The sequence below is a fragment of the Mesoplodon bidens genome (genome assembly GCF_964165515.1).
Source record: "Mesoplodon bidens genome assembly, chromosome: 12".
In the NCBI taxonomy this organism is placed as follows: Eukaryota; Metazoa; Chordata; class Mammalia; order Artiodactyla; family Ziphiidae; genus Mesoplodon; species Mesoplodon bidens.
The window spans coordinates 84,537,152-84,557,503 of NC_138168.1; the positions used below are offsets into that span (position 1 = coordinate 84,537,152).

General features: G+C 47.7%; 1 protein-coding gene across 2 annotated transcripts in view; it reads left to right on the forward strand.

Moving 5' to 3' along the window:
* Positions 1-20,352, forward strand: part of ZDHHC14 (zDHHC palmitoyltransferase 14) — a 278,874-nt gene that overhangs the window by 229,057 nt on the left and 29,465 nt on the right. For both annotated transcript variants that reach the window (XM_081250720.1, XM_081250721.1), the window contains exons 4-5: positions 9,418-9,555; positions 12,842-12,890. In XM_081250720.1, coding sequence (XP_081106846.1) covers positions 9,418-9,555; positions 12,842-12,890 — 187 coding nt within the window. The remainder of the gene's footprint in view (positions 1-9,417; positions 9,556-12,841; positions 12,891-20,352) is intronic.

A 20,352-nucleotide genomic window follows, 5' to 3' on the forward strand; every position in this document is an offset into this window, starting at 1 on the left:
AACGTCTAGCGGGCAGTGGAAAGATGGCACGAACTCACCCGAGGAAGATACATCGGTGAGAAGCATAAAAGCCCAAGGGTGCACAAGCTAACCCTTGTGCTCGAGAGGACTGACTGGGGTTATCCACTCCCAACAGGCCCCTCCCAAGCCTGGATGTTTGTAGTAGATCACCAAACCTTGAGCCGAAGGGACACAGGATTGTGGAATCTCGGGCACATGCCCTAAAATGCCACCCAGGCAGCTGGAGAAGCAGGTACTCCAGGGGGCTGAACGTCTGGGCAGGGTCAGTGTGCAGTGAGGATTTTGGAAGGCCCTACAGATGACTTCTGAGCATCAAACACCCCTTCTACTCATGAGTCCAGCTCTGCTTCTGTTCTGTACCAACAATGGGGCGGCCAGGGCTTGTTCGCAGAGAGCCGGCCTGAGCCCCAGGGACTCCTGACTCGGGGAGGGCTGGACCGGGAGGGCACCTGAGGGTCTTCTGGCCACAGCCACCTTTTAGAAACGGGAAACTGAGGACCATTATGAACATTGTAAACGTGAATATCACCCTCATAAAAATAAGCCCTCCAGGTGACCGTCAGAGCATATACTGAAGAAGGGTTAGGGCTTCCCTGGTGGCGCAGTGGTTGAGAGTCCGCCTGCCGATGCAGGGGACACGGGTTCGTGCCCCAGTCCGGGAGGATCCCACATGCCACGGAGCGGCTGGGCCCGTGAGCCATGGCCGCTGAGCCTGCGTGTCGGAGCCTGTGCTCCGCAACGGGAGAGGCCACAACGGTGAGAGGCCTGCGTACTGCAAAAAAAAAAAAAAAAAAAAGAAGGGTTAGAGGGGGAGGGTGTGCCCCTCTCACTCTCCCATCCAACATCTGATTACGTAATCTTGTAACACACAATACGTATATAATTATATTACCAGATGAGAAATTGCACTTGTATAAGGCACAATGCATAGCTGTGTTTCTTTCCTTGAGCTCGCCTTATATTTTAATACTACTCATAATGAAGTTGGGTCTACAGTTTCAACTTAAGAAAAATGAAGTGTCTCAGAAGCTTTGCAAAGAGGTCTCATTCTGGATCAATTTTTTTAAGAGAACTACTTTGGACATACCACAGTTTGCTTTTCAAGGGAAACATCATCAATTCCATTAGGCTGCTGTGCCCTGCTCATAGACACAGCTCTCTGCACCTTAGATGATGTAGATTCTTTGCTGCAAGATCACAGAAGCAGGCTTACTTTGGAAAAGCGTGCCCATCCGGAATATAATTTTTCAATTGTGTATTGTCAAATTAAAAGGTTTTGAAGAGCCTTAGAATTGCTAGCTTTATGTGTATAATGTACCCATAAGTCAGTTCTGAAACCTTCACTTTGAGGATAAATTGACTGGCTTCAAAAAACATAGTAACTGGCCATGAAAGAACACCTGTCCAAAGAGTGTGGGTAAGTGGGAGAAGCAGAGAGTAGACATTAGAAGCAGCTCTAGACCCAGATGTAGCATGGAGGAGCCCTGGGCCTGTGGCTGTTGCATTTGGTGTGAGATTCACTTTCTATGTCACCTGTACTTGGGAATCTGTGCTGCCCACGTCAGAGGTTCGGTATGGGGCACGTGAGATAAGGAATGTGAACAGGTATTGAAAGCCAGAAAGCCCTACAGGTGTTTAAGCCATTGTGATGTAAGGTGGTGTTGATACTGATGTCAAGGCTTGGAATTTCTAGAGAGGAATGGAGACTAGAGAATTCTAGAGAAAGCGGGGTGTTGGTTGATAGCATGAGCTTGTTTTTCAGATTCAGAAGATAATTGTTTTATTCTGTGGAGAATTAAGGAGACCTCCCAGGCATAGTTTCTGGCCCTGCAAACGCAGAGACGGAGTGGAGCTGATGCTGAGAGGGGCCCAGAGGGGTCAGGGAGTGGCCACCCCAGAAGGAGACTCACTAGCATCCAAGCACTTGCTTATAGTGGAGCTTATTTCAGAGTTTCACAACTTAGCAAGTTACAGCTGGAGAACTACTGAGGGCCACCAATGTACCAGGACTGTTTTACTGAGGATGTACAAATTGGAACTTATAATACTGATTTTATCATAATGATGCAGAGCCCTAATCCAGCAGCTAAATTCCAGGAAGCTCAAAGACCTCTGTGCTGGGGCTCTAGTTGTGAGTCTGATAAAGACAGAGAACTCTGGGAGGGGCTGGAGGAGACAAGGGAAGGTAATTCTCCTGCCTCCTTAGAATTTACTCTTCATTTGATGCCCCTCCTGGGAATTGTAGGGTTTCCTTCTGCATCACAACAGGCTGATTCACTTTTTTAAATGACCTCATTTCTATTCACTTTCTTATATCTCCTTACAAAAACTATTTATATCACACACTAAATCTTTTCTCCCTCACTTTCTTAGAAATAGCAACTATTTCTCTTTGCTTCCTGTAAAAACCTTTCCCCCCACCCCTTTTCTCAACAGCTTCATGTTTGTTTCTAATCAGCATATCTACCTCATGGTATAAGTTGCTTCAAAATGCATCTCCCATGCATGCTTGTCTCTCCTCCTAGAAGCACAGAATTTCCCCAACATTGGAAACAGGAGTTAAAAACAAATGGTAGGGCTTCCCTGGTGGCGCAGTGGTTGAGAGTCTGCCTGCCGATGCAGGGGACACGGGTTCGTGTCCCGGTCCAGGAAGATCCCACATGCCGTGGAGCGGCTGGGCCTGTGAGCCACGGCTGCTGAGCCTGCGCGTCCGGAGCCTGTGCTCCGCAACGGGAGAGGCCACGACAGTGAGAGACCTGTGTACCGCAAAAAAAAAAAAAAAAAAAAAAAAAAAAACAACGGTAAACAACCCTAGAAAATTAGAGGAAACAGAAATATATTAAGTTGCCCTTTTGAAGAGCTGAAGGGACCTTAGTTGTCTGTTAGTCAAGCCCCCTCATTTGATGCCCAAAGAGACTCAGCCCTGTGCCGGGTAGTGGCAAAGCCAGGGCAGAGGCAAATGAGAGCATGCGGGTGGGTAGGGGGTATGGTCCAAGGTTATGTTCAATTGTAGTGTAAAGGTTACAGCGATTCTACATTTACCAATTGGTTTTACATTGAAAATTTTTAGATTTTTTAGCAAAAGGAGCTAAAAGCTGCAGAATCGTAATTTGTGGGACACTGGCAAGGACTCAAGACCAGAAGAATCCCTGCAGGTGTTAACAAAACACAGAGTTGCTTTACATTTAATTTGACATCTCAAAGGTGTCTTGGAGCTTATTTAATCCAACTTTTTACATGTAAAGAAACCAGGTCCCTGTGTAGAAGAGATGTATTAATACTTTAAGGCCACAGAGTTAGTTAATATGATTTCTTGATTTTCTTGCACCATAAAATTAAACAGATAGAAATCATTTTCAGAAAAGGAGCAAAGATGTGTTGGGGGGGCATAAGAAACCTTCCCTGATACATCTGTTTGCCCCAAATAACCCCCAAGCCACACAATCTCAATAAATAGTGTTTAGCAAGCAGGTTTCTCCAATCTGTATGTCTCCATAAGAAGTTCGCTTCTTCTGATCACTTTGCTGAGAATGAGGCCATCTTTTCACAGGTTAGGTTACTTCTTGATTGAGGGTGAGCACCCAGACGTGAGCTAGGTTTTCTCCACATCCCCCAGAGGGTAGATGCCCTGAACCAGAAGAAGCCCAAGGGGCCACCGACACAACTGCCAGTCCCGGTGTGGCCATGGTCCACTCTTGTTCCCATTCCTGCTGATGTGCTGTGCCTGGAGCTGCGGGTGCCCAAGTGTGCTTCCCCAGGAGGGAGGGGCCGGGTCCTCAGGGCCCACCTTGCACAGTGACCAGCAGGGAGCTGGCACGGGAGGCGGGAACAGGTGGTGGTTAAGAGTACAGGTTAACACCTGGGCTCCAATGCCCACTCCTCCGTCTGCACGTTCCTCTTCTGTAAAATGGGCATAATAGCATCAACCTCACAAGGTTTCGTGAGAATTAAGTGATGCAATTCATGTGAAATACTTAGCACAGTGCCTGGCACATAGTAAGGACTCAATAAAGTTTGGTTAAAAGTGAGAAGAGGAGTGGAGTTAGCAGATGAGGTTGCTCTCCAGAAATCATTAAAACAGTGGCAAGGCTATAATTAGATTTTACCAAAAGATCTAGAACAGCATGAATTATTTAGTGTCTAAGAATATGGTCCTCTGATACTTGAGCTAGTTTCATATTTAAATGTTCCTATTACATAATTTTTTCAATTACGTGGGAACCATAAAGGCCAGGTAATAACACACGTACCACTATATCTCAACATTCATCATCCTAAAGAGGCAAAAGATACCTCATGAGGCAACATTTTTCTAACGTTGGAGGTAAAAAAGTCCTAGGTTTAAAGAAAAAGTAATTTTCCCCTTCATACCTTTAAAAAACATTTACCTTAATTTAAACGTAATTAACATTTAAATGAGAAGTTTCACATCGCAGTTTTCACAGGATTCTCAAGACACCCTTGCAGAGAGGAGACGCAGGCCACAGAGCCCAGGACCACTGTATGGAAAACTCAGAATTGCTTGGCCAGAGGATATGATTTTATTTATCTCTTGAGGGCCTGACTTCTGGGAGATTTCAAATTCTGAACATTTTCAAACGCTTTTATTCCTTTTCTGGCAACCTTCAAACACAACTTTTGCAAATAGGTTTCCATTAGTATTTCCCTTAATATTTCAGTGGATTTTTCTCTCCCTGCCCAATTTTAATACGTCTCCATTTCTACTTATTTTTAAGGCCTCTTTTTCATACTCCATCTTTCCAGGAAATCAAATCTTCCTTTAATCAGAGGAGTGGGCTAATCCCTCAGCTCAGCACCTGCGGTACCTTGCCTGGCTCAGTGGCACCCTCGTCTGAAAAGTGTGGGGATAGTACCTACCTCGTGGGGCTGTGGTCAAGGATAAATGAGATAATGATGGAAGAGGCACTCAGTGATTGGTAGCGTTGTCATTGATAATATTCTTTTCATTAGTATTTAGGGTTTGGGGTTAACAAAATAGGATCATAACTCCTTCGCCTAAACTGTGTTCCCACTGGCCATCTTAATGGAACCTTCTTTCCCCGCTTAGGATCTGGTGACTTTGAAGTTGCCTGGAATTCCCCCTGACTTGAATTCCACCGGAAGCCTTGGGCTCTCCCAATGGCACCCTATGGAGCTTTCAATAAAACCACCTCAGCTTCCCACCATTAGCGAGACAGGCCAGAGGCTGCTTCTCCGTGAGCTGATTCACACTAACAACTGTCCCATCAGCTCTTTCAGCCTCTATCCGCATCTTCCAACCCTCAACCTTCTCTGCACATATTCAAATTTCATGGACCCCTGCCCTTTCCTGTAGTCGCATGCCTGAAATCTCATCTTTTCATCAGCATTTTCCAGTCTCTCCACCTGGCAGCCAGGAGCAGGGATCACTCAGAGAACTACCCAAGGCAATTAATGGCATTTTTTCCTTGGCTTAGTGTATATTTTCAAGTGTGTGCTACATGCCAGGTACTTAGGTGCCAGGGCTATTAGGTGACTGGAAATGATTTCTCGCCGCAAGGCCTCACCTGGGGAAGGAGAGGAAAATAAGTCCATAAGCCATGCCAGGGCAGCGTGATGCTAACTGGGGTGTGGGCAGGGCACCCCAGCCAGCAAACTCAGACCTCTCATTATTTTAGAGAAATTTCTAGGTTATCACCCCCAATCCCTGCCCCCCATGTTCCATTCCCTTCCCCCGAGGCTCTGTCCCTCCGCTTAGCACAGCTGAGCACAGATACCCAACAGCCTGGTGTAGGGAACGGCACCTCATTTGATTAAAAGAACCCTCCAGAGAGGCTGCAATGTAGAAACCCCTCCTTTCTGGCAGGATCCAGACTTCAGAGCTGAGGGATTTAGCAGCAAGTCCGAAGCGGTTTTTTAAAGAACCGCCATCGCACACCCGCCTCTCGCACCCCCTGTTGCATAGGACACCATCCAGTTTTTCCACACGGAACATACACAGTCTGACCTCTGCTAACAGTTGTTTGAAGCATCTCAGATGGTGCGGCTGCACGCGGCCACGTTGCCAGCTGTGACCCGGCTCCAGATGTTCTCCCTCCGGCCAGCCACTGCCTCACTCAGTCCCAGGGAGCCACCCGTGTGCCCGCTGGTGCCCGGCGCTTGTCTGCTGTCCCTCCTGGAAACAGTAACACAGGCCTCCCTGTTCGCAGTGGCCTTGACGGCTCCCGAATGGAGCCAGTGAGGGCCGGGCAAGCGCCCCTCGCCCCGATTCTCTCCTCCACCCATCAGGGAGGGTGCTGTGTGCTGCCAGCATTGTCAGAGAACAGACTCGTTTTCTCGCTCAATTCGGTTTTCCTCTGTTAGAGGCTCATTCTTTGGGTCTGAGGAATATTCTGGATTGTGAAACTAGTGCCCTCGCCAACAAGACAGGGAACTGCTGGAAGCCGTGGAGGGTTCGTTTTGCTGCTGTTTCTCTTCTTAGGGGTCCCAGCGCTTGATACAGTGCGGGGCTCACGGGGATGCTCACCCCGGCTGGCTGGGCGTTTGGTGGGCGAGAGTTCTGGAAGCCGCTAGAACCGGGCCGGCCTGGCTGCTGTTAGCCGTGCGGCCCTGGGCAACGTGCTTGCTCACGGGATGTCCTCGTGGTAGCATGAGGGTTTATTCAGTCCTTGACAGACATTTATTAAAGGCTTAGTGGAGCTGGCAGGCAAAAGCAAGTAAAAATAAATCAGATGATTTTAGAGAAGGTGGATGAAGGCGGCGGCGGCCGTTGGGGCGTCATCAGTGTAGAGTTGGCATTTGAACCCCAGTGGGGAGGAGGTTACTGGGTGAGAGAGAGAGAGAGTCCGCAGAGAAGAGGCACAGGCCCAGCCCGGGTGCAGCCCCTCTCCCGCCCCGACACCCCCGAAGTCAGGGAGGAGGGAGGAGGGTAACGGGGTCCGGGAGGCGGCCCTGGGCGCTGAGCTTCCTTCTTCCACAGAGATGCACACCCAGCTCTCAGGCTCATTTACCAATGCGTGTACAACAATCACAAAGGAGAACATGAAAACCGTTAAATGGAAGCATTTCTCCGCAAGCCTACATCGTTAGTGGGAATTTCGTCAGTCAAGAAAAAGTTTTCAGTAAGACAAATTTCCCAATGGAAACTGCTTCCAGCTCAGGGCTGCCGGAGAGCCGGGTGTTCACACCCATTCTCAGACAGCACTAGTTTCCTCCGAAGCCCCCGCAGACCCCATGCCCGAGGGTCTCATGTGCCTCATCTGTTGCTTTCATTCCTTAGCAGCTCAGGAAAGCACATTATCTCAGCTTAGCTAATAGTAAACTTTCTAAGCTAAAAACACAGCTACCACCTGCCCCCGTAGAAATGATTACCTGGAGCCATAAAGACCTTGGTACTTGGCCTGGGGCAGGGATCCGCAGTGTTAATTCTGCCTCCCAAGCCCTGATGCCTCCTCTGCTGGTGGGCGAGTCTCACTTTAATTAGGAGGCTCAGTCTACCACATACTTGGCATCTGGAGATCAGCTTTCACAGCTGGAACCAGAGGTGCCAACCTAACCTGGGCTTCCCCAGCCTCCACTTGTCATTCTCACTTTCCACAGGCGTGTGTTAAGAAGAAAAGAGGTTTCTCGACAGCCTCAAAGTCTTAGGAAAATTCTGCTGATTCTGATTTCTTTTTTATTTTTGCCTGTTTCATATAGACCTTTCCATTATACAGCCTGTGTAGATCAGTGACTTGGGGAAATGAGGTGGTTTTTGCGCAGGGATTAACTTTTCCAGCTGTGTGGGGTTGGTAACACATGTTAATGTGTCACTCACATGGACACACCAATAGGAGTTGCTCTCCTTTGAATGTCAGCATCTTATAGGCCATCAGATTGTCACCAGGCTGGTGAGCTTTGAAATTTCTCCCTGGGTGTCCTCTGCTCAGACTGGCTGCTGCTTGTTGATGTCATTTGCAGACAACGGTGGATCTTACAGTTCCTCTGCCACCACTGTCTCCAGGCGTCCTCATGCCCTTTTCAAGAAATAAGCTTGCACTAGACATAAAATATGAGATGAGTGGTGTATGATAGGTGACCAGAAAGAAAGGAAACACTGCCTTGCATAATTTTATGATGTTTTGTTTACAGAGTCACACCTCACAGAGGCCTCTCTGTATGTTTTCAAAGCACACATAGACAGATAAGATGTGAAAATTGGGTAAAAGCTAAGCTTGGATAAGAGCCCCAGTGAAAAAGGGTAACATTTTCCTCCCCGACCTGCGGCAGGCAGTCTGCTGTGAGTGGGTGTGTTAGAACGACAGTCTGGATAGGCCTTCTGAATAGATCAGCTGAAGAGTAGAGAAGCACTTAGCTATTGCTTGCAAGGGGAAGAACAAATCACAAATGTCCTGCAGACTTTGTGTGAAATCCCTAAGGTGAGACGACACAGGTTTGGGATAACAGTATAAAAATGCCCAAAGCCAGTGCTCAGTCATTTACCAAGTGCTCAAGGCAGCCTGTGCTTTGGGAAGACAGGATCAGCCCCGAGAAAGACCTGGCCTCAATTCTAGTTCCACTGCCTCTGAGCGGTATGGCTCCTGCAGGCAGTCTCCCTTCTAAGCCTCAGTTTGCTCACCTGTAAAATAGAGCAGCAGCAGCATTTTCCTCATAGGAATGTATCAAGGCCAAATGTATTGATGTACGTGACATCTCTTGACAAACCTTAAAGCACCACATACTGTTTTTTTTTAAAATACTTTCCCAGACGGTATTTAGCCCCACAAGACTCTATACAGTATCCTTGTCTTACAGGTAAGGAAGCTGAGAATTGTGTACTAAAAGATCAGGTGTATTACATTCTTTGAAGGTCATAGATCATTGTTAAAATGTTATCAATTCTCCTACGACTATTGAAATAGCAGAGACATTTTTTAGAAAATGGCTGTAACTGGGATGGGAGAACAAGGGATTGTCCCTCTGTCCTGTCCCAGACCCCTAGTGGCCTCTGTCTAGGCCACTTACCATGAAAGATGGTCAATCAGTACCACACACCCATGAAAGACTGAGCCCCAGCCCAGCCCAGCCCAGCCCAGCCCAGCAATCACCATCAAGAGTGTTGGTACCATCTTAAGGGAAGATTGTTCTGTGAACCAAAAAGCTTTCTTGTACAAAAGAGGGAAATCTTTGCTTTTCTATTGTAATGACAATAGAATGCACACGTTTTGTTTTTTCAAAACAGCTAAGCTCTGTTGAAAGAATAATTATGTTCTTGGAATGTCTTAACGGTAAGCATTTCTCTGAGTGGTGAATTTGGAATTACGTACATACAATGATACCATTTTGTTATATTATTAGAGTATTGGGGGGGGCTCCCTCAAGTAAAAAGACATTTTATTAATTGATTTCCTTTTTTTTTTTTTCTGCCTCTCATTTCAGAACGATTTGATCACCACTGTCCCTGGGTAGGCAACTGTGTGGGGAAAAGAAACTACAGATTTTTTTATATGTTTATTTTATCTCTGTCTTTTCTGACAGTCTTTATATTTGCATTCGTTATCACCCACGTCATTCTTCGTAAGTATGCTGGCCAAATCAGATTACGTATGTAACCATTTGCCTGACTTTAGTTTTCTGATTTAATTTTGATTTAATATTTTGGTCATTCCGGGCTCTCTCTTTCTTCTCTTTCCCCTTCTCCCTAGCCCCCTCCTCGCTTCCAGCCTGCCCCCTTTTTGTTTCTCACCTCCCTCCCAGCCTTGTCACCCCGCCTCTCTCCCTCCCACCCCCCCCATCCCCATCCTTCCCACAGCAGCTGCCAGGGGGCACCCCTGGATCAGACTCTTTCACTTACAAGACCTCCTTGATACATGGTTCCTATTCCACCCTCGTGACTTCACTTTCTCTTCTGCTAATGGATCCCCGGGAAAAATTACTCCCACGTTTTCACAAAGGATAATGTGCTGTAATGATACCCATTGAACAACAGAGCTTTTTTTTTTTTTAATGTGATATCTACTTAAGCAGGAATAGTCACCCTCCCTAAAAAAAAAAAAAAAAAAAAATGGGGATAAAGACTGAGCTTTCTTACACACATATCTATAAATGTTAAAGATATATATTTGATAAGATGTTTAATTACCTGCCAGAACATTGGCAAGCTTCCCCTGGCATATGAAGGAAGCAACTTTATTAAAAATGAAGTGTGGATATAAATGACTTTAATATATATTTGCCTAAGCAAATGGCATTTTTCATTACCCTTCCTAAGGTCATAATTTTGAATTTCTTCCATTTCCTGGCCCCTCACTTCCCTGTAATAGGGAGTGATGAGAAGGAAGCCACTTGACTTTGACCTATAAATGTGAGCCTTAAACTTCCATTACAGTTCCATTAGCAACATTAAAGACCAGCATGGCCTCTGCCCACATTCCTGAAGTACACCCACCCATTAGCAAGTACAGAGCCTCTCTCTGGAATGTTTCCGGAAGTATCTGGACACACACCTCACTTGCTTCCCTGCAGCAGTGCTGAAACCACAGTGTGCTAAGGCTGAACTTAGACACGCACATTCTCCCCGCTGCTCTCTTGGTGGGGTTTGTACGGGGGCTGGGGGAAGCGGGTGGTATGGAAAGTTTAACATAGTTCTTTTTAAATATTGGTCAATTTTGGACATGAATGGCCTATCCCAAACTTTCTTAGGCATTTTAAATCCTAGTTCCCATTCTTTCTGCCTGAAATCCTTTTATCTGAACGTGACACAAATTTGTAATACATGATTGAGAACCATAACTGGGTGGGATGGGAAGCAGAGGCTTAACGTTGATTAGAGACCCCTTCACACCACCTGGGAAGGATGCCGCAGCGCTCTGCCGAGGCACCTGTTCTGTTTTCAGAGTCTCAAAATGGCAGAAGTGTAACTAGGGTCCTATGTATGTGTTAACAGACAGTAGAAGCAATTGCTTACACAACTAGAGAAGACAGAAGTCCTGATATTCCAGCATATTTATGACACTGAAAAATAGTCTTTAACATCTTATATCTTAAATATATATGTATATTTAACATTACATCTGATATCATCTTTAGCAACTTCACAATGCCTATCTGTCTACCTATCTGTAGTCACATTCATTTTTGGCCTTGCCCCTACATTCTGGATATCAAGCAGTTTTCACTTGCTCAGCCTCGCACATGAACACTGGGAACACAAACACGCGCACGCGCACACGCACACACAGAGGCACACACAGCGATGCCTGCCACCACAGTGGCATTTTTCATCTCCTCTTGAGTTTTACTCACCCTGGTTTCGGCAAAATGGAGCTTGCTGTAGTTTATGCTAATGTACTGGTAATCCAGTCTTCCACAAAAAAAAGCATTCTGAGCTTATCTGCCTGCAAGTTACCCGACTGTTTTGGGCAGAAGCAGATAAAGGTTTTCCTCCCCGCTGCTTCTGCATCCTCACTACAGCCCCCACCGAACAAGCCCGCCTGATCCCTCATTCGCTCTCGGGAAGGGCAAGAGGTTTTACGAGGCTCCGTGATCCCCCTAAGATTCTGGAAGCCTTGGCAAAGGCAGAGAGCTGTTTGAGAGTAGCTGGGGGACTGTCCCCTGAGTCCTCCCTGCCAGGAAGTGGGCTCTGAGAGGGGACACAGGACAGCGAGGGGTGGCCGGGGAGGAAGCCCGCGGTCACAGAGATTGCTGGGAAGGTGACATCTGGAAGCCGAGTCTGGGAAAGTGATGCAATCTGGGTTCAGTAGGGAAAGAGAAATCATTTCTTTTCGTCCCTCCTTTTGCCTCAAGATTGTGTTTGCTCTGAGATCTGTCCACGTGCTGGCTTCACCCTCCTGGCTTAGCAGGGATGGAAGAGAACACTCTTCCTCGTTAGCTCTCCCACCGGTTGGCGTCCTAGCAAATGGCACATCCTCGTGCTCCCACAGTGGCCAGTGGACACAGAGGGGGTAGGAGCTCGAGGAAGAACTGGAGCCGTCCCAACCTTGGCCTCCCAGTAGCCAGCCTGGCTTCCAGTTACACAGAGGAGTCTGGGGCCCTGCCTCTCTCTCCCACATTGCAGCCTCGCCAGCAGACAAGGCCATGGAATGCTCTAGAACCGGTCCCATGGCATCCGGCCTCCCCACTTATCTCACAGCCGCCCCAGGGCCAGATTATGTCCCCAAAACACATGGACCCAGCCTCGCCACCCCAAGGTGGGACCACCAAGCCCCCACCATGGGGGCTTTTCTTTTTAAAAAGCATTTAACGCCAATACGTAAAATAAAAATCGCTTCTTGTCAGATGCATCTTTACTCAGGCCCCTGAAGACATGTTTTCTTGTGCAGACAGTTCATATTAATATGTCTCAAACCCAGAAGGAATCAGTAATAAACTTCAGCTTTGTGAGTTTGTTTACTCTGGGATGCAGAGAAAGACATCTTTTATGTGTAGCCTAGTTTACAAGATGCCCAGGGTCAAAAGTTAACAAACTTTGAGAAAACAGTCTTTCATAAAAGAAGAGAAAAAAAATAGCATACAGTATTCTGTTTTCCCATTAAAATGAGGAAAACAAAGGAGTAATCAGAACTATAATTTATGGGAAAGTATGCAGACATCCATCTGCTTTTATTGAAAAAATATCCTGCAGATGTTGGGTCTGCTTATGAATCTGCCACTTTCTTGTTGAATAACTTCAGTGGAATCTCAATCTCTGATCAGTGCACTGGGTTCTACAGAACGACAAAATGTAATTATTTAATGGCTCTTTAGACACCTATTATTTTTATGTAGATGAGAGAGCTTTCAGCCTGAAGGCTGTTTTCTGGAGGTGATGTTTGAATACTAAATTCTGCTTTCATTCCCACAGGTTCACAGCAAGCAGGATTCCTAAATGCTCTTAAGGACAGTCCTGCAAGATATCCTTTCTGGCTGTTGTTTTTTTACAATGCTAACGTGTTAAGTATTGGACTGGCCATCTACTCCATAACCTGTTCATCTTGTGCCTTGGCTTTCCTTCTCATAAATTGTGTTCCCTTTCCTTCTGTAAAGTATCCAAAGAACTCCCTCAGACTCACTTGTGTGAGTAACAGCCTCTGAATGCTTGAACCTCGAAGTGACTCATTTAGCCTTGTTTAAATTGAAGTGCTCTTTCACTAGAAAACTAAGTGTGAATTCTTGCCCACCCCCAGAAACCCACACTGATTTGCGTTACATCAGGTTGGTCTGGGGAGAAGTCAGGCTGAGTTCCAACTGACTTCATTTTGATCAGCATGTGGTCCCTACAGAATATTTACAGATGCCCTTGGGTGGGTCCCATCTTGGTGCAGTCACCACATGGGGATCCTCAGACCCTCTGTGTGGGTCCTCTCTGGGGGCACAGTTCGGCGTTCCCCTGGGCAGTATGGTTAACCCCGTATTTATGTGTAGGAACAGAACACCTTGGCATAGCCCTGCATAGCCCTGAATGGATTAAAGATGGTCAGGCTCAAGTCATTCGGATTCATCCCATCCTCCCAAACGTATATATGGGCGTGTCACATGGTACTTTGAAGTTCTTGAAAGAAAAATTTCACCCGTTAAGTGCTTGAATGGGCTCCCACTCCCTCTCCTGCCCCCCTAGGTTTGACACTAATGAGTGTAGAGTCGGCCAGCTGGACCCACCTCTCTTTCTTCACATAACCAGTTAGACTGGACTTGAACTCCTTGTTACTCCCAGGAGAAATCCTCATCTTGTGGTAGAGAATTCTTAAAGAATGGAGAACTCTGCTAAGATATACATATCATGTCCATCATTTAGCTGTTAAAGTAAACCAGCCCGTGTCCCTGGAAGCTGGTGTGTGTGTGATGAGCACATGTGGTCCCATATATGTATACACACCCACACACACGTATTAAATGTCTACTTTTTGGTGCCTCTGTGTTCGTGGGCAGCACAGAATTTTGGCGGCTACTACAGATTCTGTAGTCAGCTGCTAACCTCTTAAAAAGGGGACAGGGACAGATGAAGATGTGTGAAGGCTCTTGGAGGGTACGTTTCACAGGTATGTCCTGTCTTCTGTTAATGATCTGAGAAGCTAGAAGTTGGCCAGAAGGAAAGGTTGTGCCGGGAATGAAATTCTCAGCATCGGTGGCTGCTAAAAGCAGGTCCCATGGGAACTGCCATCCTTGGTTTCCCTCCCCAACCCTGCCAGGGGTAACCATCCTCCGCCATCATCACTTGTGTGTCCTTCGGTTTTCAAGGCATGTTGCTTTGGCATATCTTACAGCCAAGCCTTGTCTTTTCTTCCCTGAAGAAGAGGCTCGTCTAAGTCTTTCAGGAAATCAGTTCCGTCATGAAAACATGCTGGTCTTGTTAAGTTTTATTAATGCAGCTCAGAACCGGCATTGAGGTCTGGGCTGCCAGCTGGAATGCTTTCTGAAGCCTCAAGAGTGTGGCAGGCTTAGCCACCTCCCCTCCCTGGTCCTGGGCACCTGTGCCTTTCCTGAGGCCATGGGCCCGTGCTGGACAACGCGTGGCCATGTACGCAACGGGCAGCTCTGCTGGGATGTCCTTCTAGAGCACGCGTCTGCTCGCGCTCCTGGTTTGGCTGCGCTCATCGTCTGTGTAATCAAGAGCATTGCACTCCCCAGTAAGGGGAATAGACAGGCGTCGCTAAGAGAAGGAGTGACAGTGTGTTTCAGTGGTGTGCAAACTGTGCTGTTGGTGTGGAAAGCGGACGAAGGAGAGAAATGCTCTTATTAGGTTCAGAGCAAATTTTAACTTACCTTCCCTTGAAATATCATTCTCAGGTAGAGGTAAGGAGTTTCTCCTATGGCGCGGTTCTTGAAAGCTCCTAAGAATCTCGGCCACTGCCTTTCCAAACAGTGCTGCCGTGTCCAGGGCTGAGCCTCTCAACCAACAGCCGGGTATTTTTCCCTTTTACAGGTGTTATCCGGGCATGTCCTCCACATTCAGAAGCTTGGCAGCTGCAGCTGTGGCAACACAACCTGCTCTGAGCGCATGTCAGGCCCCTTACAGCCTCCAGACACAGCTGCAGGGCACCCTGGCACATCCGGGCCAGGGCCTTCCCCAGCACTGCTCTGGCATGTGCCGGCTGTATTAGCTCCCTGTTGCTGTTGTAACAAATAGCCAAAAAAAAAGAGGCTTAAAGCAACATAAATTTATTATCACCTGGTTCTGTAGGTCAGAAGTCCAGTAGGCTCGGCTGATTTCTTTTCTGGGTCCCAGGCTGAAACCAAGGTGTTGCCAGCCTGGATTCTTATCTGAAGTCTCAGGGGAGAATCCTCTTCCGGCTCATTCATGTAGTTGACTAAACTCATGGGGTGTAGGACTGAGGCCCCCTTTCCTTGCTCCATTCCCTGACTCCTCCCTTCCTCTTCAAGGCCAGCAACAGGCGATCAAATCCCTCTCACACTCTGAGTCTCTCCTGCCTCTAACGCTCATCTCTCTGACCTCAGCCCGAAAGGCTCTCCCCTTTTAAAGAGTGGCCGCATCCAGGGCTTCCCTGGTGGCGCAGTGGTTGAGAGTCCGCCTGCCGATGCAGGGGACATGGGTTCGTGCCCTGGTTCAGGAAGATCCCACATGCCGCGGAGCGGCTAGGCCCGTGAGCCATGGCCGCTGAGCCTGTGCGTCCGGAGCCTGTGCTCCGCAAGGGGAGAGGCCACAACAGTGAGAGGCCCGCGAACCACAAAAAAAAAAAAAAAAAAAAAGAGTGGCCGCATCCAGATCATTCAGGAAAATCTCTCCATCTCAAGACCAATGACCTTTAATCTACAGACTCCCCTTTGCCATGTGGATAATGTATTCACAGCTGCTAGGGATTAGGGCATCTTTGGGGAAGCCATTGTCCTGTCAACCCCACAGGCCTTCAGGTAGGATGTACCCAGGAATCAGGCACTCAAGTGCAGGTGGGTTTGAGAGGATCTCTCTCTTAACCCATCCAGGAAGCTCACTAGAAGTCACCAGGTCACATCTTAAGTTGACTGTGAATTCCCTCCCTTCCCTTTCTGCCCTTGCTGTTAATCTAGGAGAGAGGGGATGGGAGACAAAAGTGGATGGGCTTTAAAATATATATATAATATATACACACACACACACACACACACACACACACATAAATATACATACACATATATATGTATATGTGTGTATGTGTATATATACATATATGCACATATATGGGTGTATATATACATACATATATGCACATATATGTGTATACATACACATATAGAATACATACATATACATATATATCTCCTGCCCTGAGTTCAGGTTGAAAATGCTAACAGAATGCCCCATGAGGTCCTTGTTGAATTAGCCAACCCTTCACAATTTAATAGATGAAGTTATTATCTAACTTTACTCCTGCTGACTTGGTCCCCACTTGGTTTTTTCGCACCTCCTGATCCACTGTCAGGCTGGGCTCCTGCCTGGAAAAAGGTGACCTAAAGCTGAAGCCAAAATATCCCAGAGAGCTGCCCAGCCATACATAGAGACCCATTGATAAAACCACTCCATTTCTCTCTCGGAAAAAAGCAGAACCAAGAGCAAGGCTCTGGAGGAACATGAAGAAAAGCTGCCGGTAGGGAGGGAGGAGCAGGGAGGCAACGTGAGGGTCTGGGTGAAGCTCCCAACCCGGATCTCCTTTATTTTTTTTGGAAGTAGTGGAGAATTTCAGGAATGCCAGACACACCCGTAGGAAAGCAAAGTGCTGGGTTTTTAATTACAAAGCACAGAAACATTTGCGTGTGCCTATAACACCTCTCCCTAGTCAATGGTGTGAAGACCCAAGGCAGTCTGTCTGGCCATGTGTTTTCTGTTTAAATACATGCTTTGGGGAAGATGCCCTCTTATTGAGTGAGTCTATTAAGAAGTGCTGAGTTCTGATGCTTTATCATAAATTCATATTCCAGAAGAAAAAGTATGCTTTAGTTTCTACTGGGTTGTGATGTATTTTTGAAAAAGTGAGTTCTGGTTATAAGGGATAACATGTGTGATAAGTAAGGTTGGGTCCCATCAGGATGCCTGTTCAGTATTTCTGGCTCCTGCTTTTCCTCTGGACACGTGGGTGGCTTTGGAGGCGCCATGGAGGTCGCCAGGTGGAAGCTTCTAAGGGGCAGCTTTTAGCTCCTGAGAAAGGCGTGCTAACCATGGGGGCTGCTCAGGAATGGTATGGCCTGGGGAGGCCAGGTCACAGGGACAGTGGCACTCCAAAAGAGGATGCATCCTGCTGGTCAGGGTGGTAGGAGATTCTAGCATCAGATAAATATTAAACTCAGTAGCTCTAAGCTCCCTTCCGCTGCTGAGGCCCTAAGAGTTTGGGAGTCTCTTTTGAGGTGGTCGATTTATGATTGATGAGACTGATCTGTGATGTTTCACATTCACAGAAGCAGTCCTCTGATGATGGCAGCGCTGCCCACGGCTCGTCCGCTCCGGACCTGCAGCCTGTGCAAGAATCTGCAAAGTACCAAGTTCTTAAAACAAGAGGAGGTTTTTCTGGCTGAATTGCCCGAGCCCAGGAAAGTCCAGGGCAGCCTTTGCAAGTGACCCCTGCAGAGTGTTCTCGGGCAAGAAAATATATTTAAAATGCTTCAGTAGCCTCCAATCTGATCTCCTGACAATAATACAAAAAGATTTTGATGACAAATGGGGGCACAGGCAAAGGTTTCTCACCGTGGATTTAATCTGCAAAATATCCAACTCAAAATGGTGTCGTTGATGAAATGAGAGAGATTAGAAACAAAAATGGCTAATTAGCCAGGACTCCTTATCAGAAATACTGCCATGAATGATGGGAACATTGATAAACTAAAAGCTCTTCATCAGGCCCACAAGCAACCAGCAGGACTTTATAGGAGAAAGGCACCAACCAGCTCATTCAGGAAGTGAGCCAGGTGTCCAGGGGATGGTGTCTAGTTCCAGCGTGGAAGAGTTTGAGGAGGGTTGGGTGTTGGCTCTTCTCTAAATGTTTGATACAATTCGCCTGTGACCAGCCATCTGGTCCTGGACTTCTGTTTGTTGGAAGATTTTTAATCACAGTTTCAATTTCATTATGTGTGATTGGTCTGTTCATATTTTCTGTGTCTTCCTGGTTCAGTCTTAGAAGGTTGTACCTTTCTAAGAATTTGTCCGTTTCTTCCAGGTTGTCCATTTTGTTGGCATAGAGTTGCTTATAGTAGTCTCTCATGATCTTTTGTATTTCTGCGGTGTCAGTAGTAACTTCTTTTTCATTTCTAATTTTATTGATCTGAGTCCTCTCCCTTTTTTCCTTGATGAGTCTGGCTAAAGGGTTATCAATTTTGTTTATCTTCTCAAAGAACCAGCTTTTAGCTTCATTGATCTTTGCCATTGTTCTCTTCGTTTCTCTTTCTTTTATTTCTGCTCTGATCTTTATGATGTCTTCCCTTCTACTGACTTTCTGGGAGGAGGTGGGAAGGAGACACAGGTGAGAAGGAGCGGGCGGGGGCAGCGGGAAACGTCGTAAGTGGCTGTGGGTAGGACGCCTGGCTCTGGCTCACTTGCGGGCACTGAGCAGGCCCTTTCCGGGCTGTGGTGGGGAAGGGGAAGGACGTTCGGCCACCAGGGTCACCCTTGGCAAGAGCACGTCCAGCCTCGGAGCCCCTGGACCATCCTCCATCCTCTTCCTCCTGCCCCGTCTCCACCTCCCGCTTCCTGTGCTGGCTCACCGTGACTGTGGCCACTTCTTCCCTTTCATCTCTGCATCAGAGAAGCACGGGCAGCGGGGTGCGGGCTTCTGGGGTTCAGTGAGAAGTGGGGTGGCTGCCCGGGCTTTCAAGGGCCCCCCTGGCCTTCCCCGGGGAAAGAGACAAAAGGAGAATCTTCTCCAAAAAGGATGGCACTGGGTCTTCAGTCCACCCAGCCAGGCAGGTCCAACGAAGGAGGTCCACTCAGCCTCTGCTTCCTTCAAAATCATTATACTGAATGCCCACCACCTGGGCCCAAAATGTGCCAGGGTTACAAAGTCTAGAACAATCTGTCAGCCTTGAGCTTCAAAGCACATCAGCCAGCAGCCAGAGGAGCGATGAAAGACAGGGTGACTCATTCTTCTCAACGAGCATCTGTGGATGCCAAGATCTGAGCTCTGACTCTGGTTCCTTACAAGCTGAATAAGTCTTAAGTGACATAAAAATGTCATAGCGTGCACTGGAGGTAGGGGTAGGGTCCAAAAGGAGGCTGCATCTCCTGCAGGGAAGTCAGGAGGCTTCCACAGGCGGCAGGTGGCATTTGCATAGGGCCTGGAATGGTGGAGTTCTAAGAGGGACACGGAGGGGAGAGGACTGGCGGGTGTGCAGGGTGTGTAGGGGAGAGCAGGCCGTCTGGAGGGCTGGAGCCAGGCTTGTGTGCACTTTTTCACCAGGCAAGGTTAGCAGGGTGGGCGCCGGGAGCCCTAATGGTGTCAGCACCCGGATACTCTTACAGACACACACATACACATACACACACACGGTGGGGATGGGGGAGGGTGCTGTGATGGCTGAGCCCTGACTGGGGGTGGAGGTCACGACCAATGGCTCCCAGGAAGCAGGTCCCAGCAGCACTGAATACCAGTGAAAGAGCCAGCGGCCTTCCTCCCCTGGACACCGGGGAACCAGCCATGATTTTTGGCAGGCGAACGACATAATCAAACTGCTTTTTGTTCTTGTTTTGTTTTTAAGCGTACTCCTCTTGAAGCAAGGAACACAGTGGAGTGAGGTAGCGAGGAGATGTTTGCAAAGCAAGGACCCTGAAATTGAAAACGGTGACAAGGGGACAGATCTGCTGGGAGATCTGCAGTCAGATAGGACCTGGAGGAGAGCGGGAGGAAGGGGGTTCCGAGCCCTAGGTGACCCGGGGAAAGGGGCACAGCAGAAAAGGGAGACAGCTAGCATTGGTTTGGGGAGAAATGAGCTTGGTCTGAGCTACATTTACAAACAGAATCTAGCAGGTCGCACACGGAACCTCCACATCAGCCTGGACTGTCTTTAGGGTCCTCTGTGGTTATTGCGTGAAATATGGAAGCAGGAAAAAACCGGGAGCCTGAAGTGAAATGTTCCAGCCTCTTAGGAAATGTCAGTGGTCACACAGAGTCAGGGAAGCCACATGGCCGGGCCCGCCTCGCAGACTTCTGGGGTCCAGGGAGCTGAAGCCCCTCAGGAACAGGGCCAGCAGGGGTAGGGGATGCCTGCCCACTAACGGTCACTTCAGTGGAGCAGCGCTAACGTCCATTTCAAAGGGTTACACTCATTTCTGATTATGACATCGTTCAGATCTCCCAGAGAAGGAGGATTGGTACATCAGATGGTAACTGGTTCTACGTGGTGGAGGCTTTGGGCAGAAAGCCTTTTTCGCCCCTAGTTTGTGCTTATTTCAAGGCA